A 25412-nucleotide genomic window follows, 5' to 3' on the forward strand; every position below is an offset into this window, starting at 1 on the left:
TATAAGGAAAAGCATATAGCACTGTCTTGTAATAAATAGTACTGATTAAAATCTGAAGAATTTGGACTTAATTCTGTTTCTTATGTGCCAGAAAAGGCACTGCTTGCAATAAGTTTATGTACGGGGCTTTTGATATTTCCTACATGAAAATGAACGCAAATTACTTAGTCATTTTTACATCTTTGTGATGTTGGAAGGGCATGATTTAATAATCATACCATTTTAGGATATAAACTTCTTTGTTGTTGGGTGCAGAAGTTTCCTAGATTTTTTTCCCTTTATCAGGTTAAACTCCCAATTTTGCTGCTCTGTGTAAGTATATGAAAAGTAGTGAAATGTGGAATATTGGGTTTTAAGCAATATACTGCAGGGCCATAAGGACCTATAATAGATACTGTTGCACCATCAGAATGTCTTGACAGTACAGCTTATTTTGTACAACAGACTAGCATGAACTCTTGACAAAAGAAGGCATATTTCCACAAAATGGTATGTTGCCTTGCCAGAAATTAACTGGACAGTCCTTCAGGTAAAGCTGTAGAGGATGGTATCTGCCAAGAAATGTGTCCTACCATGCATTTAAATATTTTTGCAATTACATTGAATTTATTGTCCTATATAATTCTGTTTGCTGAGGACACCAGTATACTTAGTGTGCTGCAGGCATTGCATAGCCTGGGAGGCTGCATAGTAGATGATGTGTTTTGGCATGAGTGCTTTCCAGAAACTGGAAAACCTTTATTGGAGAGAAGGTCATAGTCTGACCAGAATATTTTGCAGCACAAAGGTGGATATACACATCTTCATCTGCAGTTTCAGCACTGATGGAGGTAGATGAATACAGAGGCATAACTCCTTTAACTCAAATACGTGCTTCCTGACAGCTCCCAAAGGCATTCAGGAAAAATGTGCTATTCTTGCTCTGAAATAGATTCTGTTTAGAAGGAAATCTGATTTTCAGTTTCTTAATTGAAATTGGGAGAGAATAACAGATATTCCAAACCAACTTTGCTAGAGTGAGTAAGACTTTTGAGCTAGTGAACTGAGACAAGTATTGAAGTAGCCAAAGCTCAGATCAGATGCTTTGGTTATTTCTTATCCTTGGTTTTGTCTATTAAACTGTCTAATTAAAGATGCAGCACTGCCTTAGTTCTAAAATAACAAAGATCAGGAGATTTTTTTGGCTTGAAAATCTGTTCAGTGAGATGTGGTGGCAGGAGGTCAGGCTGGCGTTAATGCTTGATGGTGGATTTGGTTTCACTATGCTGTGTAGTGATGGCACACAGCTACTACAAAATTACTCTCTGATGCATCTTTCAGAAAGAAGTGATATGGAAGTTAAATATCAAAGAAACAGCTAAATTACACTTGTGTGAATACTTTGTATCTTTAGAAGATACATATATTTATACACTAGAGGGGTTTACTGACAAAATGTGCTGTGCATGAAGTCAGGTGTGTTTTCTCTGGTTGTCTGTAATGTAGGATTAGGAAAGTCACAGACGTTGGAGGGCAGCAATGGTACTTTGGCCGCTTTTGGGTATACTTTAACATGTTTGATATAAATCCCATATAGATCAGATGAGCTTTGGGACTGGAAGTTCTGAAGACAGGCCGTTTTAGCTGTATTACAAATGGTGGCATCAACAACTATGGGACTTACTCCCAGAAGTTGAAATTGGGAGTTCTTTGCAGGATTGAGGAGGGTTAGATAATGAAGTGAACCCTAGTTATGTTAAATGCCCATTGGAAAAAATAGGTCATCTTGCAGCAAAACAACTGTAGAGTTGTGCTCATTGAGGATTTTCTTGTTCTGCAGTGTCTGCTGTTGACAAAATGGTTTCTCTGTTCCAGTAGGCTGGGCTATAATAGTGTTACTGCTAGCAAGCTGCCAGGTAAGGGCATTTGTTGATACTTTGCAATCTAGGAGGTGTTGCAGGGCAATCTGCAAGGACTGGTTGCATTCTGTTGGCAGTACAACAGTGGGTTGTACATGTGTTTCACAAGTCTTGTTTTCAACACACATCCATTAGTGCTTTTTATTTTTTTTTTAATTGTATGGAGGTGTAATAGCTATGGAGTATTTACAGACGAAGTTCCTTTGGAACAGAAGGCTATAAGTGCAAAGTGCATGCTATAACCAAAAAATTACAGTAGGCAGATGGCTTGGGCACTATTCTTGTCAGAGAGAAAGATAGAAAACAGCATGGTGACATATGCAATGTGTATGTGGTGATGAAGAGACCTGAGGGTTACTATCTTTGACATCACATACTGATCTCTCTCAGCTATCTATAAACCATGTGTGCCTTCTCTATGCACCTTAAGGTAAAATCATTGGATAAACTTGCATGTGTGCAGGCTGTTTGCTTGAAATAGCTTCATGTTTGCAATAGGAGATCAAAGTAGTGTTAAAGCTATACAATTTTCAAAGTAGTCTTCATCAAAATAAAAATGTTCCACCCAATGCAATTCCTTGTGCTTCCATCCATCTATTGTGTTTGACTATCCATGCTATAAATATTAGATACGTAAATATTTATTATAATATTTAATATATTAATTTAACACTATAATATATTAAATACTTATTTCAATATTGCATCAAATAGCTGTCATTCAAAATTAAAACCAGCTCGACCACCTGTTCTAATGTATTCTCAAACAATACCAGTCACGCAGAACTCTAAGGTACGTACCTGCTTTATAGCTTGTCAGAACCTAAAGAAGTGGGTGTGTCCTCAAGTGTTTTCAGTTGTGCTCTGGAAATGTTAAACAAATAACTTTTCGTAATTATATTCATGAATGCATTGACACTAGCATGTGATCAGTGAGAAAGAATATTTGCTTCTCCCTGGCTTAAATAGTCCAGTGGGTTAAATACTCAGATGGAATGTATTGATTATGCAAGAATTGTCATGTTAGTTGGCAAATACAGGCATTTTTCATCTTGTAATCAAGAATCACCTTTAGAATATGATTCATAGGCTCACTATTAAGTTTGTTTGTAAAGATAGGATCAAGGCTTTAAGTTTACAGGTACTTTTCAGTGGGAATAACGTGCAAGTGTACGTGTGGGAGCTAATACTTGTTTTGGAGTAGATTTCATGATAAAATGCTTTTAAAAGGAACTGTAGGAATTGAATGTAGAGCAAAAGTGGTCAGTAGTTTTAGCATGTCTTGCATGTTTCTCAGCCTTAGGGTACTGAAGCAGTAGTTGATTTGTTTTATTTAGAGGAAGTACTTAAGGTCTTTTTTTTTTAAGAGTAATGCAATATTGATCAAACTTGGAACTCTGCAAGGATAATGCTTTAGTAGAAGAAAAATACTTCAATATCTGAAAAGCTGTTGTGAGAAGTGTTACTTAAATCAGAGGGGGAGAAAAATGTTACCTTTATAACTAATTGTATACATCAATCTCCTTCATGTGAAATACAGGCAATGAGGAGTTCACAAAGTTTTTGAAAATTAAAAACTTGTGTATACATGGTGTGCAGGAAGTGTTTGGCTACAGTGTTGGGCAAAATTTTTTTAATCTTTGTGACCTGGATCATTTCTGCTGCTAAGTGCCCCCCCCCCGTTTAAATTTGTTTAACTTGGTACATGTTTCAGTTAAGTAATGGTGTTGCATGTGGGAGATGGCAATTTTAGAGAGGTTTTTCAAACTGCTACCATGGTATGCAGAAGGAGAGCAATGTTACCGATTTGTAGTATGAAAGGGTACAAAGTCAGGCTTTCACATCCTCAGCTAAGTCAGTTCCAATGGGCCATGGATTATCTCGTGTAGGCTGAGCTCACATAAACCTCCACTGGTATGAACATTAGTTGGGAATTGCTGTTCACATTTTGTGCCAAGTATAGCTGTGGACTATTTTTTCTTTGGACTTTTTAGCTTGTATTCATTGAGCGTGAGTTCATCATATATAAATATCATCACTACATATGTGTGCTTAAAACCTGTCTCTGCATGTTGGATTTGTAATAAAAAAGTGTGTATTTTTGTATTGAAAAGATCTTATAATTCACTCTTTACAGTGGCATATGAAGAAAGCTGTGATTGGAACAAAAAAACCCCACCATACCAGCAAAAATCCCTAGTAGAAGACATAGTTCACTGTGTCAAAACAGTTTTTTTTGCAGAAAGGTGTGGAATCGCTGATGGTTATTAATCTGAAGATTTTTTTGCCAGTATGCCACGTCCATTCCAGAGATTCATGACCTTTAATTTCATAATAATTAACTTTAAACCATGCCTGTCTAAAAGTGTAGAAAATGATACTGAGATGGCTCAGACATTAACAGGCCTTTTTTCTTAAAGCTTCACAAGAGAGATAATTGTGACCAGATAGTTAATAGTTATTCTTTACAAGAAGAAAGGAATGCTGCTTCCTGCCACCCCCCACCCCACCCCCCAAAAAAAAAAACCAACCCAGAAAACCCCAAAAACAAAAAAACAACCAAACCACAAAACCCTATGCTAAGGAATACTTATGTTAGATGAATTCAAATTGGCAGGACGCGGTAAACATCTTCTGAAATGAAATTTTCAATTCTATCTTAAATAATATATTAAATTTTTGGTAGCTGTTCCTAAGAAAATGTGAAGACTGAAGAACGGCAGGCAGAAAGCAATTGTAGGGAAAGGAGAAGACCTGGAGTATCAATCTGTAGAAAGATGATAAATATTTCAGATACTTTTGTACTGATTGATATTTAAAGATTTTAACAAAGAGATTTCTTTCTTGCTACAACAACTGATCTTGATGGGTGCAAGTACCAAGCATGTTTTTTTGATATCCTTTTTTCTGCGTTACTCTCAAACTAATTAGTACATGGGAGAACTGCTTCAATACAGGTTGCTTACATCACTTTGCCATCAAATTGGAGGATGTTTAAAGTGGAGAATATGTCCGTATCTTGTTCTGATGATGCTTGTTAATAATAACCAGTCTGCTGGACTACATTGTGTATTAACAGGCAGTAGCATTGTGCTGGGAATGTTTGCAGCTGCTCTTTCAGACCAAGATTAGGAGACAAAGTTGCGCTGATAAATTGGAGTAGTACTCCCTGAATGCTTGAAAGTGCAGAGTTCTAAATGGGTAAAGGAAGGTGTCAAAGTTGAGTATAAAAGGGTTATCTGAAAGTGGAGAGGCACTACAATAGGCTCTGGCTCATTTCATTTTCATTATAAATTACCAATGTGAGGCTGCAGGAAAGGTAGGTGTCCATCTGTGTGCCTACAGAAAAATATTTCATGAGACAAAGTTTTTTCCATTGTATTTGGTGCTGGGGAGCTTCAGTATCTGGCTTGGGGCACTATTATTTAAAAAAAATAGTGAAACTGTAGAGAATCCAGAGGAGATCAGCTAAGGCAACTGGAAAGTCAGGAAACACTGAAAGAAAAATATTTATTTTATTAAGAAAGTAGATAATGAAGAATAGTGTTTTTCCATTGTGTTGATGGCTTTTATGCAGAAGGCAGATATTCTCTCTCCCCTGTAAAAGACAAGAGGAAGTTTCTTTTTTTAATTTGCACCAGAACATTGGACTTTTGGGATATAAGATAGGTCTAAGGAAATTTGGAGTTATGGGGGTGTGGAGTAACCACTGATGACCAAGGCAGACATCTTTGGAGAACAGTGGATGACTGTAGTTGGACAGTTGAGTAATATAATAGCTCATAGTTGCTGAAAGTGGTAGCACTTTTCCGCTCCTGTTTTTGCTCTTATTCCTGTTACTTTTGCATGTCATCCTTTCCTCTTCTGCAGTGGCTTTTGCTGGTTTCAGTCTTCTTGAGCTGTTTTTTATCTTGTAGAACAATGGAAAAACTATGTGGGACTGTCTCCCCATGCGTCATCCCCCATTATCCCACCCACCACCACTTAAGTTAGGGTTTTTTTCTTTTTATGAGAAATCAAAATGGTTTGGAGAGAAGTACACCAGTGCTGGCTTAATGTAAGTGATGGAAGTGTGCGGCTGTTAGCAGGTAGACACAGGAATGGGACCATCCTGTTTTGTGTCAGTGAGCTGTCATGAAAACATATCCTATGGGTAATTATGCTGAGGATGAAGCAGGGTAATTACGTGTTAACTGAGGTCCTTTCCAAACTTTATTGGTTTCTGTGATTTGGTAGTGATTGGGATGTGGTAAGCTAAGCCTAAGTTATGAGGGGTTTTGAAAATGAAGTAGCTGGTGTTTGAAATAGTGTAAAGGGTGGGTAGTTGGGGGACTCAAAATATAATTTAAGGCTTGCTCTTGCTTCCCCCTTGGTGATTCTCCTAGGCTAAATATGTATGTAACCATCCTAACCTATTCTTACTAATTAATTTTGTAGACCAACACAAACTTAAGTGATGTGTTAAACTTGCATCAAGATCTAGGTGAATTAGGCTGTGGCTTGTATTCAACTTGAAGAGCAGAAATGTTGGAGGAATGAAGGAATGCATTAGCTTGTAGCAGTAGCCACGTACGCTAGATCTGTTAGCTCCAAGTCTGTTCATTTGTGAGCTTGATAGCCTTTTCCTTACATAAAAAGGCAGCGAAAGAGTCATAAACCCAAACAAAACTAGTTGTCGCTGATACAGATTCCACAATCAGATGTCTTTGAGATCTCATTCCTCAGAGGGATCCAGTCTCTAACAACCTATGAGTTTACTCAAGACTGCAGTAGCTTAAGTGGAGCTTAGCAAACCTAGTTGGTCTAAATGGACCTGTTTCAGATAAGGGGTTAGAGTAGATGACCTCCAGAGGTTCTGCCCAACGTGAATTATTTTATAACTCGGTGATCCAAAGTATGTATAACTTAGTTACTCCATTATGATCTGGCAGTTCAGGTTATTTTCTCAAATTGAGCTTAAAAGAATACCAGCAATTTCTTTTGTCTGAAAGTGTAATGTGATGATGCTTGCAGGATGAGTGGAACAGCTTAAAATTGTCATTTCTTGCAAGGAGAAATGTATCTGATTAGATGAGTAGATAAGAGGAAGGATCGTGGTGTTGGTAGATTCAGTTTCTAAACTGCTCTAACTTGTTTACGTGCTGTCATGGTACGTTTATGCTTGTATAAATGTGCCTGTAACTGTTTCTGGATTAATGAGACGAATGTAGTTGAAAGTACAGTATTTATGATATGTAGCTGGATCTGTTGAGACAAAATTTAGCAGCATTTTAATGTTAGCCTTTTAAAGGGGCTACTTGACAAGTTTGAAAGTAAGAAATTATGTGGGAAGTGATGTTCTGCTATGTCTTTGGAAATCAGTTCTGTAAAAGTAGCTTAGTGAGACTTTTAATTTCTGTGGTATTTGTAACTGAAGAACTTGGAATAATCATTATGAATGTTGGATCAAAATGGTAATTGAGCATTTACTGGTATATGGGAATTAAGATGGAAAATAAAAAAAATTAAAAATCTTATGTGTTGGTTTGAGTTGTCCTTCCCTTATTTTTAACTTTTACTGTTTCATTTATTGATGCATTGCTTGTTGATGAGTTTTGGTAGACACTCCTAATGTTCCTCAGAAAAGTCTTCATTGTAGTAGTTGTCCAGCTGATCCCATTTTTACTCTTACTTTTCACAGAACTACCATAATCGGTTTTTACAGTTCTCAAACATAAGAAGTAAAGGTTAGTCAGTGTTGCTGCAGGAGTAAATCTAGACAGTTAGAGATGCCTGAGGCAGTAATGCTGTGTTCACAGGGTTACTGATATTTAAAGTTGTTTCTAAGAATTGCAATTAGAAATTGCAGTTTTAAGTAAGAGAACATGATAGTCTTTTTTGAATTGGAAGAAAAAGGCAAGATGCAACTTGAGGAAATGAAAATTTAAATCATTGGCTGTAAGGCAAGTTATTCAACATGATATTAAACCTGCTGTCTGCATTTTTTATCCTGCTTATCTAATATAAATAAGATTAAATCACATTTCCTTTTAAACATGGAAAGCCCTGAACAGAGTGGGTCTTCTCAGATTTCTTTAACTCTTCCATAAATTGTTTCCTGAGTCAGTGTATCTAGCTCTTAAGATGACATTATATGCAGAATAAGAATTGTCAACAGGAAATTTTATTGTTAATTTTGAGAAATGTGTGGTCCAGATTTTCTTGTCCACCCTTTTGACTGGGAAGTTTGCTGTAGGAAACTGCTTCTAGTAGTCTGGCACAAATGGGCTTATTCAGAAGAAAACAACTAAATTTAGAACAAATACTGCAAATACCTGTATTTTGTGGTAATTATGAAAACATTAAAGTATTCACTCAGTTTTCAATTTATTCGGGTTCTGTAATATTCTTCCAGCAGATTAAATGTCACTTAGTGGCTCAGACTGAAATTTCACATCACTATTTTTCTAGCCTGGTCACTTAAGTTTCTCAATTTGGGGTTTCTCTGTTTTGGCACAGGCTTCATTTGCAGTTACCAAATGTATCTCTTTGAGGAAGAAATCGATTTTAAAAAATGGTCAGTTTCACCTCCCTGAAGTCATGCTAAAAAACTACTTTAAGTATTTTTAGACAGATTGTTTGATTCTCTAATGAAAATTACTTATTTACATTCAGGAACTTTCTAATCGTATTTCCCATATTTAAATAATGACACCGCCTATGGAAGAGGCTGGAAATTATTTAGATATTTACCATATGATTACGTTAATTTACCTGTTTTAAAATGTCAGTTGGAATGTGTAGAATCAGATTTGAATGTGTCAGGGTTCAGTTATCTGTAGATGTAGATTTTTAATAATAGATTTTATAGACAACCTCTGCATTTTGTTCTTATTTCAGTATTTCTAATTTCTTGCCGTTTTTTTAGAAGTGTCCAAAATCCTTTCATGGCACAGTTAAATCCTCTAGTGTTTAAATATTTAAGAACAGTCAAATGTTAAATGTTCTATAAATGTTTTCAAGGGGTTTTACTAGAGTTCATACATTATTCAAATAAAACTGGTATGTAGTTGTGAGGTCATCTCAAGTTTTGGGTTTTGTGTGGTTTTTTAAGTTTAAGTGGATAAAACTAGAATGAACTCTTCATAATCAGCTTGTCAAGGTGAGTGGAAAAAATAACCTCCATAATCCAAAATACTTGTCATCAGCAGCCAACTGAAACTCTTCTCCTCGATGCTTTATATTGGATGTTTGAAAACGAGGGGCTATCTTGATTTGTCTTCTAGTCAAGGATGGAAGATGATGAGCTGTTGTGGAAATTTGAAGAAAACAATACAACTACGAAAAATATCTAATAAAGAGAGGTTGGGTAATTTTAATCTTTTATGTTACACTTCACATGGACTACTTGGGTTAAAAACCTTCTAGTTCAGTAAATGACATGATAAAAACTGACCATGGAAGACTTTGCTGCTGCTGCAGGGCATACCTAAATTAAGTTTCTACTTCGTTTGAGATTTGCTGGCAAATGTTAAATTAATGTAACTGGAGTCTCTGTTTGTTTTTTCCTCAATAACACCTGTTTTTCCCTACTGCATAGTACTTCCCATGTTCTTCTGGAAAGGAAAGATGTGGCAGGCATGTGTGCCTTGCCAGAACCTGTGACAGAACTATTTAAAATCAACATGGGTATATAGATAATCAGCTGATTTGGCGGGGGGCACACAGGGGAAATATTCATCCTAAACCCATAAAATTTGTTTAAAAAATAGTAAAAGTAAATTAAACTCTATACTACCACTAGTGCTTGCTGTAACTGTATTCCTAACACAAAATCAAAAGAAGGATTTTTTTTGTCTAGAGCAGAGTTCCTGATGGCATAAAACCCGATCACTTCAGATTATTTAAGTGATTTGATGCAAACTTGCTGACTTAGGATCTTTGAAATTTTTCACTAAATCCTTAGTAGAGTGTTAGCTGCTGTTACACAGTGTGTCATCATGTGGGAGACGAGTCATATCTGTGCTGACACTCTCATTTACTCTTTGGTAATGCCACTACCTGTGGAACTGTGTAACAGATGTTTATATTCAGCATTTGCATTTCAATTAAGATTGCTGATGAAATGAGGGAGCACTTCACATTTGTTGCTCTGTTTCAGTGAACAAATATTTGTGTAGAGCAAGAAGAATTAACATAAGAAAATGAAACCCTAACATAGTGGAGAGTGGTATAACTTTTAAGTTACGATATGAATTGAAGTCTAGACAGCTAGAGAAAGGAATTGAACTTGAGTCTTACCAAAGCAAACACCTATTTTTTTTTTTTTTTGGTTTTTTTTATTTCAGCTGTTGGGTTAAGTGGAGATCCCAAAGTTTTCCCCAATGTACACAATTTTCAAAAATACAGTAAAATGAAAGTTTTCGGCTTTGAATGTTATGTCTTGTGGAGAAACTGCTCCCCTAGAGGGGGGGAAAAATCATCCTGTATCATAGCTTTTTAAATCTTTAGCTCAAACACCTTATTAAAATAATTTTGTATGGCCTTAGATGAAAGGGGAATTGATCATAAGCATGCTCTTGAGTAGAATTATCTTAAGTATAAACACTGTCCCATATTCCACCATTAGTGATAAGCCACAAGTGTTCCCTCATGCAAGTGGAATGTCAGTCCACTAGCATGTTATCTGTTCAGTTTGAAAGCTAATCCATATGCTAAATGGATTGTGTTGTATTGAAGTCCTCTATGTGGATGTAATTTCATAAGAGTAATTGCTCAACTCATTCAAGAGATGTTTTATATTTCCTTTTACATTTTAAAAAAAGAAATGGCTTTGCTATGTGTTTTGGCTTCAATTATAAACTTACCAATTGGGTAAACTTGATCTGATGCATATTTGGCTTATACTTTGGATCCACCGATATTTATTTAAATTCTAGTAAGTTTTGGCTTTCATCCTGTTAAGATGAAGTGTTAAGGCAAATGAGAGCTTCCTGATGACTTCATACAATTTGGGTAACTTCTGGTGTGCTGAACCTCTGGTAGTTTGGATTTTAGATTTAGATTCTTAGTATTCTGGAAGAGTAGGATATTAAGAATTTTTCGAAGTTTTCATTTGTGCGTGATTATATATATATATTCCTTTGATCATAATATTTTCCTTGTCTGTGCGTTGGGATTATCTGAAATAAAGCAGCATATGCTGTCTGAAAAACATGTAGTCTATTCAGAATGACCTTTAAGCTTTGACAGCACCTTGTGGTGGGGGAGATACTTAAAATGCACATCTGCCCAAAGGTAATGATACAAAGAAATTAGCTATTTGCTTTATTTAATATGGTGGTACTTTAATAGTCTTTTTTTAAAAAAACTAATCAAAGAACCATTCATATATTGGGCTTGTTACACATTTACACAGTTACGCCCAGTGTTTGTGGAAGATCACAGAATAAATTGGAGACTCTTGTTGGACTTGGAACTAAGTATGTTCGTGTTCTGAATATATAAGTTCAGGCTGTTAACATGTGGTTTACTTGACTACTCATCTGTAGTGTCTTTTGTATATTGATTTTATGTTGGCTTGGGAGAAATCAAGTATTTGTTTAATGTGGTAAAGGCATATACGTGCCTCTCTTTAATCATTACTTGCACTTACAGTATTCATTAGTTTCTGAAGTTAAAATACATAATGGCAAATTTTGCCTCTCTTATTGTTCAGGTGGCCATTTCCATATTGAATCTTGCACCAAGTTGCAATGCTGTATTTGTGACACCTATTTCTGTGTCAAACACAGGCTTGACTTCTGTAAGAAGCTGCTCTGGGAGATACTGAGGTTTAATAACAGTAGTACCTCTAGCAGGGGTAAAAACAAAAAACAAAAAACCAACACACACAAAAAACCAGAAAACAGAAAAACAAACAAAAAAACCACAAAAAACAAACAGCAAACATGCTGTCCAAGCAAAGCCACTCACACATTGTGTAGCTGCATTGTGAAAACTGGATCCTTTAAACAGGAGCAGTCATAAGGCTGATCAGCTTATCTTGTGGAGCTCTCCTTTTTGAGCTCTGTTTTTCACTGTTGTGTTTTTGGTTTTTTGGTTTTTTTTTTTTAAATCTGTAAAATGAGCTAATTCTTGCAATGCAAACTTCTTGAGTTCCTGGCAGGACCTCTGACTGACTTTATTTTCTAGTTGTAGTTTGTCTGAATATTGTATATAATACAATTCCCAGCATTGCAGTACTTGTTTCCTAATAATTTTCCAGTCAACTTCATAAAACTGCGATATCCACGTACATGTGTGAATGAAGAGCAAAGTGCTCATATTTTGAAGATTAGTTTGGTCCTGGTTTAGACCAAATTTAGCCAATCTGGAAGAACTATATATTGTCATATTTTCACTTAATCTTTTTTCATCAGCGCTATGGTAATGGGCTCCTTCATTGGAACTGTTACTTGGAGATGCTATTTCATAGATCCCTCGTTCTGCTGTAGCTGCCCAATTTATGAAGGCACTATGTTTTCTAGAATAATTTCTATTCCCAGGGAATTTCCATGTAAGTGTTTAAAAAAACCCTTGTTTTGAAGCAGTTTATCCTGGGCAAGCTCAACGGCTGAATCTTGCACTAGAATAGTCGTGTTTTCAGTAGTTTTAGCAAACATGAATTTGGATTCAGTGAGATGTAGGAAATGAGCATGTGACTACTGGACAAAAGCAGTTAAGCGATTTGAAGCTTTTTTTTCCCCAAGTTATTACATGAGGGGCTGAAATAATTTAATCTGTATCTGAGGGAATATATAAATAAAGAATTGGGTAAGTGGGATGTCATTTACTTTATTCTCCCTTCATGTTTTTTCTAAATTTTTGTTGGTTGGTTGGGTTTTTTTTCTAAAGAATTACTAAGAATGTAATGTGTTTAACTCTTGGCACTATCTGTGCCTACTAATATTGGATGATCAATACTTCAATTACCTGCTTACTGAATGGATGTCAGTCTCCTCATCTTGTATTATAAAAAAACCCCCACCCAATCAACCAACCAAAAAACCCCAACTATCCAACTATCAGCATGTTGGACAGCATAACTGATTATGTGCTCTTTCTAGGTAGCATCTTTGGTATAATAGATGAGAAAGCAATGGTTACCAAGATGGAAATCTGTCATAGTTGCCTGACCTATTTTGGAGTAACTAGGGGTCTGGAGCACACTTTCTTGCCTGGAAGATCTCGTTCTTGTAAATATTTTCAGGTTGATACTTACAAATAGGAGTGTTCAAAATGAGAGGTACAGGCAAACCATTGGAAATGGTCAGATACTGTATGTATATGAAGTAGGTAATTCTGGCCTATGTTCAGTCTACTTGTCAAGTTACTGCAAATGATAGTCAGTTAGGTGTTTCCAAGCCAAATTTTTATAATCTTGGTGTGAATTAACACAGGTAAGATTCTAGGGGGAAAATTTGATTAAAAAAAAAAAACAAACAAAACTTGTTCAGGTTACCCAGTGGTAAGGAGGCTGCTTAGTGCAGAATGAGGCTCTGCACGAGGACTTTGGTCACAGACACATGTTGAAAGCACACATGTTCTCTAGGGTAATTTGTGGCAGATGCCTTTGATGCTTTATTATCTAGCCTAGCTGCCTCATGTTTGATCACTTACAGTGGACTGGCTATTCCACACCTACATGCCTAGTGTGGAGTAGATGCTGTATTTCAAATCAAAATCATATCCTTGTAGCAGCTACTTTGTGTAGATGATCACTGCTTGTTTCTTGGGTATGAATCTTCAGTCTTGCTGTAGATACTTTTTAATGTTTATACTTCTTTTGCCTAATAACTATGAATTGTGTAAAGCAATGAATTATTTGGATCTTTCCTGTAATGAAGGCTAAATGGTTGTGAAGACTGTAGGTATCTTGCTTGGGAGTGCATATATATTCTTTTTCTTGCTCAGAGTATTACACAGTATTTCACTGCATGTTTTATATTAGTTAACTTGAACAGGGTTAGGTAATACAATGGCTTTGGTACAGGTGCACTTGCAAATTTTCAGTGTTACTGAAATGTCTGCAGACCAGACCTTTGTTATGATTCCTTGCAAAATTTTTGCTTGATTGGAAAAAAGCTATAAACCCAAACAACTGAATTATGTGAAAGTCATTTAGTAGGAAACAGTTTTAACTGTGTTAACAAAAATAGAAGAAACTAAACCATACTTATAAACTTCTAGCAAAATCTAGTTTTGACATCTTTGTTGAAATTTGTCTGGTATAGGTAGGTGAATGGAGTTCTTCAAAATGTAAGTCTTACCACTTAAACAGGTCTAATGCTTTGAAATCTTTGTAAGTATATACTCCTGTTGGACTACTCTTTTGGACTTCTAAGTTACTTTGTAAGTGACTTCTCTAGTTTTGCCTGTCTTCATTTTTCTTATTTTCTTTCCATAGACAGTACATAGAATTGCAGATTAATTGAGGTTGAAAGGGGCCTCAGAAGGTCCTGTAATCAACCCTTTGCTTAAACCATGTCAAACTTTAAAAGATCTCGTTGTTTATGGGCTCTAGTGCCTGACCACTTTCATCATGAAGTTTTTCAATTTCTTCATCTGGTAAGAATTTCCCTTGTTGCAGCGTGACTGCTGCTTCTCATCCTTTTGCTGTGAACCTCTGAGAAACATCTGACCGTGAAGGTAGCGTTTATATTCCCCCTCCCTGCCTTTAGCCTTCTGTTCTGCAGATGGACTAAACTAATTTCCTTCAACCAGCTCCAGCTACATCCATGGATACGACTACGTTCATTGTTGTCTTATCTTCCCTCATACAAGTCTCCCAGCCAGCTGCAAGCTTTACTTAAAATTCTTGGTGCTGATTGCTGCCTTCTTTGAAACAATGATCAACGTTTATTATTTAATATCTGTATGCTGTGTGTCTTACACTGTGGAAATTCTAACAGCCTTTAGAGGGTTTGTACTTCCCAGGAGAGCTTTTTTTTTCAGCTGTGAGGTGTTGTGGGCATTAATACAGAAAGCCAGTAGACTGAGTGACTTTCCTTTCTGTAGTATTGATGGGGGTAAGTATTCAATCCTTCTCATTCTCTCCTATGACAAGACGACCAAACATTCAGCACACTTTCACCAATGGTTATTCTTTTTTGTTTGCTCGTTATTTTTTTTGGATTTGTTCTTTTCTAAGGTTAAAGCTATTCCCCTTAGCACTGGGCCCTTTGGTTGTATACATGCCTCTGGTATTGGTCATACCATACCCAGTAACTAGCAGACTTGAGATTTGTTGCTTTGGGCACTTAGGCTTCAAAAATAGGTAGGTAGTATTTTCATAGGTGGGTGTGAGATGAGTTGTGTGAAGTGTAGGATGTGAAAATAATTATATATTTCTTCCTCTCCCTTAATGAAGGATGTCTGTGGGAATAGGATAAATAAGCAAGAACACTGTATTTGACAGTCCTCCTGAATAGGCGGTGCAGCAGTGTGGGCTGCGGGGGACTGTCTTCTCTTCTGCTGTGTCTGTAAGCTGCTGCTTATGTTATGGTTAGCACAAAAATCGCTGATCTAGTTTAATTTAGCTGTGCAAATATTTCTTTATCTAGTTAGCATTGCTTGTGCAAATACTTTCAAAGAAGCTGTCAGACATAACTTTTCTGAAATGTATATAACGTAGGCACTTTGGGTTATCAGGACCTACCAGATTATTAAGCATCTGTGTTGTTCAGCCTGCATTTTGTAGAGAAAGAAACTTCATGTTTTGCTAAACTTGGTTTGTAGTAACTGGTATCGCAGTGCCTCTTCCCCTCATTTACATTTGTAAATTTATTTCCTGCCCTTCAAGGCTAGACTTGCCTGTGTACTTCTGTTCTTGCCTATGTTCTCTCCCAGTTGGCTACCAGTTCTCCTTTGTAATGTGCCTCACTCCCAAGTTCATTGATGTTCTTTTCACATAAACACTCATCAATTCTGTGAAGGATGATTTTCTGCTGGGTTATAGAGCCTGTTGTTTTTGGGTTTTTACACACTGTAACAGATACCAAAACATGATTTGAAGGTCCAATGGTGTTTCAGACATTTCTTCTGGCACAAAATATCATCTAGAATAGATGTTATTAAAAAATATAACTAGATAGTGGATTTTCAAGGGGCACCTCTTTCTTTGTTACTGTTGACTAGTTGGCAAATGTTGCATTTAAGAATAGAAGTTCTCACTTTCTCATGTGCACTTGCATCTCTTATGCCAAAATGTATGACGTGACATCCTGTGATGCATATACCTTTATATTTAATATGCATTCCTACCAGCTAGCCTTGCACAAAACTGCTTGGGCTATTACTTAGGTGGGAAGACCTGACGATTAAGAAGCTGCAGGGCTTGGTTTTAATGATCCAGTTCAGAGCATGCCTCTTGCTGAGTAATATCCTAGCATTGTCCTAACAGCCCCAAATCATCATCCAATAATAGATAACTGACTTAAAAATGAGGTCATGAATGCCTGTAGTCATCAGTTTTGCTTGTAGATAAAGGAATGGCTAATCTCTCTATCTCATCAAATTTTGAATGTAGAAATCATTTCCTGCTTGCTTCCTTTAATACTTAAACTTGTAAATAGCAGCCTTTCAGTTTAGACCATGCTAGTTTGTGTAGCTGTGCTTTCCTGCTTCTCTGAGGGCAGCCCTGTCTTTCAGGAATCCTTCATGATGAATGATTGTTCAAAGCACAATACAAAAGTGTCTTCAAAGGTTAAATATTTGCCTTCAGATTAAACAGATACTTCCAGTTAATCTTAGTAGCCCATAGGCAGGCATAGGGCTTACTCAGGTCGTGATACTTACTGAGCTATGGCTTTTGGCAGGGCTGTCAGTTTGAGTGAAAATTACTGTTTTGTTTTTGGGGATGGTAATAGTAATAAAATGTCATCAGTACTATGTTGCATTAAGTTAAGCTTCATGTTAAATGCTAGCAAGCTGTGTTATTTCACACCTAGATGTTAATACAGTGGCTCCTGTTGTATTTGTCACTAGCATCATGATCTTAAGTCATCTCTTCCTTCATCAACATTTGGAAATTACTGGATTATTGTATATGGCTATATTGGTTGTATTGTAAATATGGCTCTTTGTTTTTATACAGTTGTGACGGTAGCAAATCTAGATGAAAGGCTAACTTTAACAAATATTTGAAGTGTTGCTAGATCTTGTCTACTGGAAATCCAGGTTGAACAAAAATTGGATAGCTTTGTTTTAGCTAGTCAGCCGTGGGTTTTGGTGTGCTTCTAAACAATCTTTTCAGAGAACAACCTGGTTTGTTTCTAACCAAATTCACCTGTCAGCCTCTGGCATTGTAGCTAGAGGCTCCTTTTTCACTTAATGTTTCCTCTGCTCTTTTGAAGGTGTTGATTGCATTGTATCAAGACTAAGCAGTATTTAGATCTTTTATTACACCCATTGAACCAACATCTACAAGGCTTTACTGGTCCATTATGAGGTCGGAAATCTGACGTTACGGTTAATTCTAATCATTATCTTCCGGTAAAACTTGATTAAATGGCAAGATGTAAGAATTATTTTGCTATTTAATGCTTCAGATGTTTGAAACCTGGGAGGTGTTAGTCAGAGATAGTGTAAGTCATTATGGTACTTTTATTCCAGGGGCACTTAAGGCAACTGCAAAAGCAATTGAGGAGCTGGAATCTTGGCGGTGAGCAGAGTGGAGTTTGTATTACAAGGTTCTGGTAGACCAGTGCCATGGTGCTTTTCAAGAGTTAACTTATTTTTCTGGAAAGTCCTTCAGTTTCATAGAAAAATATTACTATATAAAATGAGTGTACTGATATTTTTTGTATGTTACTGATCTTCCTTCACAGAACTCATAATAACAAAAATTTCTGTATTGCAGATTTAATCCAGTGCACAAATGAGATGAATGTGAACATCCCACAGCTGGCAGATAGTTTGTTTGAAAGAACTACTAACAGTAGCTGGGTAGTGGTCTTCAAATCTCTCATCACGACCCATCATCTAATGGTGTATGGAAATGAGGTAATACAAAAACTCCTATGTCTGAGAACAGTTACAGCACTTCATTGCTATAAATGCAAGCTAAATGCTTCCGCTAATTATCTTTGTAAGAAAATCTTTATTTTCACCTTTTTGTCTAACTCTGCATGAACACAGGTCTCATGTTTGTCTGCTTACTATGTTTCTACTTTAAAATCTGTAATTCTAGAATTAAAAGTCAGTGTTCTGAATGCTGGAGGTACATTGGGTTTTTTTCTGTGGTGTTATTCTCATAATGAAACAAACAAAACCAACAGAACTTAACTTGAATGCTGAAAATAAATGGAAGGTTCATGCTCTAGCTAATCCAGATGGTCTTTTCTCCCAGATAACTTGATTCTGAACTGATCTTAATCATTACACCCTAACCTTTTGCATTGAAGACAGATGTATGCCTGTGAGCTGGCTTTGTGCGTGAACATATAAATAACACCGAATACTGTACAACAATTGAACAAACAAACCCCCAGTTGACAGAAAAAGGAATAAGCTTGTTTTGTTCCACAGCTTGAATTCCTATCAGGCCTTATTTTTCAAAATATCAAGCCAAGCATAGCATAAACTTGAATCTTTTGCATTTAAAAACCCAAACCAATATTTTTAAAGCTTTCTTAGGAAGTGTTTGTAAACATTTTTTTACTGCAAACAGTCAGTATAATGTAACCTATATGAATATTGGAATTAAGAGGGATAGCTTTAGAAAATTACAGGCAGGATTTTGTATAGAGGACCAAAACTTTTCAATTCAGGTTGCATTCAGAGTTCTTACAGGTTGTGTAACTGCTTCCTCTGGCTGAATGGCTGGGTTGTGGGGGGTTAAGTGGTGGGGTTTTTATAAGTATACACATATATATATATATATACACACACACACTGGTTTTTCTTGCAGGTTAGCTGCAGAGTGGTTTTGGTCTTATGAAAAATCTATTCTTTGAAGCTAAGTAAGCCACAAGAGGGCAAACTTCTCATGTTGACTTTGAGCGTTATCTATCACTGGGATAATTGACACTTTCCAAAATAGTTTATACACTCTTGCTGTGCTTGCACTTTGAGTCATATAAACTTTAAACTGATACCAATACACTTCATAGTAAGTCAAGGTATTTCATTGGACCACTATCTGAAATCCTTTCTATTTTAAGAATAAAACTGCCAAACAAATCTTGCTTGCCAAATGTGTTACAGAAGTAAGAAGATTGCTGTTCAAGATGAAACTTTTCTAGATGAAGCTAGAAATAGTACTTGAACAACAAACATGGAAATAAAGTGCTTAGAGAATCATGTAGGTTGGAAAAGACCTTTCAGATTGAGCCCAACTGTTAAGCTAGCACTGGCAAGTCCACCACTAAACCATGTCCCAAAGTGCCATGTCTACATGCCTTTTAAGTATCTCCAGGGATGGAGACTCGGTCACTTCCCTGGGCAGCCTGTTCCAATGCTTGAAATTATGAAAACTGTGAAATTATTTAAAAGTCTAGAAGTTTGTCAAGAACCTGTAGATCTTTGTAGAAAAACCTGAAAAGCATTTGGTCCTCCAGATTTTGCTTGCTTTATTTACAGCAAAGGGCTGAGTGCCTTTACTCCAGTCTTTTTTTTTGATGTAACCTACATTTATGCTAATGAAAATTATTCAGTAGCACATGTTATGCTAATCAGCATTATTTTTCCTCTGTCAAAATGTTATTGCAAGTGAATGATTGGTTTATTTTTGTAGGAGCTCTCTATACAGTGGTTCATAAGACAAAACTATTTTTTCTACTAAATTAAAATGTGGTGCCAATAATCTGAAATGTGTCTTTACAAGATGAAAATAGCATTCATTAGTTTTGTGAAACGTAATATCACCTTATTTTCCTATTTAAGCTAAGTACCATTACAAATGTATGCTGAGCAAACATTGGTAAAATGCAATTAACTGTTACAAAATTGAAGTCAGTGAAACAATTGTGAGCACATAAAATGAGAATGTATTTGGGAGATTTTTTTCCAAAGCTTCCAGTTCCATATTCTGGCTTAAAATAAACAGTGTCTTTCAGTCAGAGGCCTTCATGCAATATTTATGTGACTTTGATTTGTTCAGATTTTTACATAAAAAAATAACTAGCTTCAGTTGAAAATTCAGCTGACTTTTTGTAATAGTTTCCAGGTTTGAGATCAGTCTTAAAGCTTAAAAGTCGGATAAAAAGTTTCTAGTACTGTTACCTCAGTTCCAGCTTATTGGTAATATAGTAAAAGCATTCAAATTTTTCCTTTCATCTAGCGTTTTATCCAGTATCTGGCGTCCAGAAACACATTGTTTAATTTGAGCAATTTCCTAGACAAAAGTGGATTGCAAGGTAAGGCATCTTTTTCATTGAAAGTTAGTAGTGTGCTGGGTGACGGTAAATGCAACTTGGTAACTCTAATGGACAGTGTAATTTAAGAAGTAATTTTTTTGTCTGTTTTACCTCACACTCCATTTCTTTAAAATGCAACTGCGGTATGGCAGAAGCTGCTGGAGGAATTTTTCATGTTTAATGGAAAGCTTACTTATAAATGCTTCTGACTTAGCTAAACAGATCTGACTTGTTATTCCTCTTAGTTTTGAAGAGATTTCTCCATTTGTATAGGTATATTTTGATTAGTAAGTTAAACTTAAAAAAATGCATCGTATGTACATCAGATACAGCGTCTCAGGGAAATAAGAGCTATGTCTAAAAAACCCACCCCAAAATAACTTTTGGGAAATAGTTTGAAGACCATTCCATCCATCTTTGAGACTAATTCCATGGGCAAGTAAGTTTTTTCTCTGGAAGGGTATTTCAGTTGAAACATCTGAACCGAACCGTGATGCTGCAGTTCAGTGCAGTTCTGATCATACGTGTAGCTGTCGTAATTATTTTTTCCTCCCGAGGTTGTTTCTTACTTTCTGCATTACTTCTTATGTAGCTTCTTCTAATTTTTGCCAGGAGTTTGCTGAAACAGGCACACAGGTTGGTTGCCTGGGAACAGAAACCTCTTCGGTGTTAACCAAGGATCTACCAAATTGCCTCATTTTATTGAGTCTTAATTTCCATAGTCTCAGTATAGATTATGAACAGATCTTTTTATTTTTCTGTATTCTTAGATTGACAGTTATCAAAATATTTCCTGTTGCCACTGTTTTAAAATAGAAGAAATTCTGTCATGTCTTAATGTTGTCTGCAATGCCTTTTTTTTTTGTACTCAGTTGCAATTGAGAGGATGTGTTGGGGAGTTGATGCAAACATCTTTGTGAATGCATCATGTAATTTTTTTGATAGTCATTTATGTTTATATTATGAAAGAACTTGCATACAAATGCTTTGTTTTGCTTTTGGAAGTAATTTCCTTAGAAATTAAATGTAAACTTCTGCGTAGTTCAGGTCTTCTAGTTATTTGCAGTATTTTCTAATTTACATGGTGAATTTAATGAAGTGCACAGTCTTTCATAATACATTGTATTTTTGCCTGATTCTTGATATTTAATGAAGCTATGTTGTGTTAATATCTTGCAGTTTATTTAGAGTAAGGTTCTTGAATTGACTGGGTAAGTAACAAGCTTCTGAAACTTGTTTTTTAGGTTATGACATGTCAACGTTCATCAGACGGTATAGTAGGTATCTGAATGAAAAGGCAGTTTCCTATAGGCAAGTGGCTTTTGACTTCACAAAAGTAAAAAGAGGGTAAGGACTGGATTTTGTTTTGCTTACCTTAAGGTTTTGTCTTATGTCCTGTAATTCAAGTGGAAAATGCCAATGTTGGCTCTAGCACAGTAGAGACATGTGCTTTTTTCAGTTGAGTATCTCCTGTGACACAGAAAGGCTCAAGTGTCCAGTTATGTGGATTGCAAAAATATTTCACTTCAGTTGTTGTAATTTTGCTTCTTTAAACATTAACAGTTTAATATAAAGAAATGAAAAATGGTATATATCAGAGTATATGTAAAAAAAAAAAAGTTTGGACAAATCTTCCATGATACATCACAAAGTTACTTTGTCTTGCACGTAATATAGGGGACTTTACAATTTACTGATGTTTCTAGCTCTGGAATATTTAAATGACAGGTGTTTTGTGAAATACCTTGCAGTCCTTCTGCGTGTCTCTATTCTTGTTTCAAAATATCTGTATGAAGTTTACTACCTTTGTAAATGTAGTGCAATTCATACTTTTAAACAGAACGTTGCGGAAGATGGTATTCTCAGTTTATCTACAGGAATTAAATTTTTCCCTGGAAAGTGAGCTCCTTTAAGAGAAATGAGTTGTTTGAGACTAGGTGTCTGTTTACATATAAAATAAGAGTGCAGAGCACCAGTAGTTGAGCAAATTAAATGTTATAGTGGATGATAGAATTAATTGGAGATTTCCTTCATTGGGAAGGCTGGAGAGTATGCACTGGTCACCGTTGAAAGTCTTTCCCTCTTTGTCCATTATCTCTCAATGCTGTGCTTTTTAAAGTTTAAAAACCTAATTTTAGTTTTACATTTGGGCATTCTTTCTCATCCATCCATGGGTTAACTTCTGTTGAAGCTAAAAACTTAATTCTTAACCCACAAAAATCTCAAACCTGTTAAATAACTGCAGTAGTAGGCTGTCTGATGATGCCTTGTGTTAATGTTAAAGGCATTGGGAATTGGCCTGGGAGCACAGTCCAAATACCTTATGCGTCCTTGCTAATAGCATAGTCTGATTGGTTTTGAAGTGTGATGATAAAGTAAAAGCAGGGGGAATGCTTGGGCCTCTTTTGCTCTTCCTGCCTTTAGAGATGGTTGGAGTCCCAACAGCACAGAACCCTTTTGCCTTTTCAAGGTGTAGGATGTGTGTGTGGTCAGGTATCTGCAGATACACTAGGGAGATACGCAGTTGTTCTATAATCAGAAGTTTTAGGCCTAATGAGGTGAATTATTTAGCCTATAGCATGTGCCTAGAGGTCCTTCTGTGAGCCAACAGGGCTAACTGTTCTGGTGGCAGCAATCGATCTACCTTTTCCACACCTTGGTTGTTTTTTTTTCAGGGCCCATGCCCTGCCACATTAAGCTCATTGCAGTTGCTCTTTGCTGTTAGGAGGGAGTATACAGCACAAATAGAAAGCTGGAAGCAGCACGCTTTCCATTGCTTTCCAGCCTGGAGAAGAGCCACAGCCTTTTCTGTGCAGATGCACTGCAAGATCTGCACTTGCAGGAAACATTTGGTTTGCTGTGTGCATGCTGATGAACTGCAAGTCTGTCCAATTTGTCTTGCAGAAAGCAGTTGTTTCTTGTTACTGAGGTGATTTAGTCTTTTTCTCCATTGTTGCTTTTCTTGGATAGTTTTGGTATTAATTTGATGAAGTTTTCTCAAATACACAGGCAATCTTAGTCTATTCAATCTGAACAATTAATAAACAACCAAATATTGGTAGTCAGCCATTAAAAGGAATTGTCACGTAGTCTCTATAATCTTTCTGAAAAAACTTGAAAAACACATTGCCATATTTGTTTGTTCTTTCTTACTGCTTTTAGTTGAAAAGAAAATCATCCAAACTGACACAAAATAATAATCAGGTGATTGGAAAGCGTGTAGGTGAAAATTCGCTTCATAAATAACCTTCCGAGCATTTTTTTTGGTCGCCTGATGCATCATAGCTCTGCTGTGTTTCTGAGCATTATCAGTTTCATTTCCTCTGAATGAAAACTCAGATTCATATTTTGGCCAAATAAGTCATTGCTTGGGTACACTGTGGTTATTAGAGTTGTATTGGCTAGCCAGCATTCCTAAACACCAAAATGCCTGCTCTGAATGGCAATGATTTAAATGCTTACTTTGACCTACTTTAATTTTCTACATTATGTTTCTTACTATCAGTTGCCTTCAATTCAGGTGAGGAATTTTATTTTGTTTTGCATAACAGGGCTGATGGAGTGATGAGAACAATGAGCACGGAAAAACTCCTAAAAACTGTACCAATTATACAAAATCAAATGGATGCACTTCTTGACTTCAATGTAAGTTTAGTAGCATGTATGTGTCTAACATACTATTGGCTTTGTCGTACAAACCTGCACAGACTTGTAAAATAGGTTGAGATTAAAGGTTTTGAACTTGGTTCCGTGTTATCTGCACAGCTTAACACAAATAGTGTTGTTCATTGGTATACCCCCAAGAAATCAGAAAAAAGAAATATGATGCTCACTGGAGAGAATGCTTTGTGCTGAATTAGTGGTGTTTGTTATGTACACTGTGTAAGAATTGTTTGTTCACTTGAAAGTAGTTTATTTCTGCCCTTTGTCTTCTAGTTACGTTAATGTTAGTTAAGAAAAATGTCTGCCAAAATGATGTGATCTAATTCTGTGCTGCGAGATCCTGTGTTGATTTGCTGTACTGCTACTTTCCACTAATAGCCAGTGAGATGACTGGAAAGCATGCCTTGGGATAGACTACTGGAGTTCAGCTAGAAGTTTTCCAATGAGGAATCAATTCAGTGAAATTAACTTTTTTTTTCTGATCTTCCTAGGTCAATAGCAATGAACTTACAAATGGTGTAATTAATGCTGCCTTCATGCTGCTCTTCAAAGATGCCATTAGACTGTTTGCGGCATATAACGAAGGGATTATTAACCTCTTGGGTAAATATAACTGCTTTCTGCAATGTTAAACTTTGGGGAGGGAACTCAGTAAACAGTTGCAAAGAGCTGAAATAGTTGAAATAGTCGAAATAGTCTTACTGTAAAACCTGAAAATATTACTGTTACTTCCGATTCAGATTTATTTCCAAGGTTTTTCTGGCCAATTGCATTTTCCATTGCATTGTTTACAGGTATGAAAGCAAAGCCCATTCAGGATTTTCTTCACTTAACTTTTTTTTTTCTTGCATTGGTGCTTTGTGGTTTGGGTGTGGGGGTTTTTTTGTCGTATTGAACTGTATGGCAAATGTGAATTATGGTATTTGTTTCTTTAAGAAACAAGATCAGACTTTGTTTCTTTTAAAGTGGAATAAGTTATGTTCAGTTAAAAATTTGTAGTCACAGTATCTGTGATTGCTTGGCTATTGAAACTCTAATGTTGCTTGGTTTTATAGATTGGTTAGCTTATGTTTCTAGAACATATCTTACATTTTAAGGGGAATTACACATTCAGGGTTCAGGCCCTTTCACTTGCACACACTGGATACGCAGGAGAACATAAATTTGGAAAATAATTAACTTGAAAGTAATCTGATTTGCTTGACTTGGTTGCATGCTGTGATTGGATCAAGCTACCTGATTACTGTTATTACCCAGTGCTTGCAAAAACAGAAGGCAAAATCCAGAATTGGTAAAGGACAGTCTGAAGTCAGTCTTTTTCGGTCTGAAGCCCTCATCTGCTTCTTTTCACTCACTAAGAATTAGCATGTGGGTGCCTTTGCTCATGTTTTGAGTGAAGCTTAGTATAGAAACAGGCCTTGAAAGTGCTGTTTCGAGAAGGGGGATGGGACCCTCTTGCTTTTAGCATGGGTGT

At 36.3% G+C, this 25412-nt stretch overlaps 1 protein-coding gene across 10 annotated transcripts in view; it reads left to right on the forward strand.

Moving 5' to 3' along the window:
* PICALM (phosphatidylinositol binding clathrin assembly protein) overlaps positions 1-25412 on the forward strand; it is a 71113-nt gene that overhangs the window by 12125 nt on the left and 33576 nt on the right. For all 10 annotated transcript variants that reach the window (XM_056327768.1, XM_056327769.1, XM_056327773.1 and 7 more), the window contains exons 2-6: positions 17779-17921; positions 20200-20275; positions 21520-21622; positions 23827-23920; positions 24430-24541. In XM_056327768.1, the coding sequence (XP_056183743.1) occupies positions 17779-17921; positions 20200-20275; positions 21520-21622; positions 23827-23920; positions 24430-24541 (528 nt within the window). The remainder of the gene's footprint in view (positions 1-17778; positions 17922-20199; positions 20276-21519; positions 21623-23826; positions 23921-24429; positions 24542-25412) is intronic.

Source organism: Falco biarmicus, chromosome 2, assembly GCF_023638135.1.
Source record: "Falco biarmicus isolate bFalBia1 chromosome 2, bFalBia1.pri, whole genome shotgun sequence".
Lineage (NCBI taxonomy): Eukaryota > Metazoa > Chordata > Aves > Falconiformes > Falconidae > Falco > Falco biarmicus.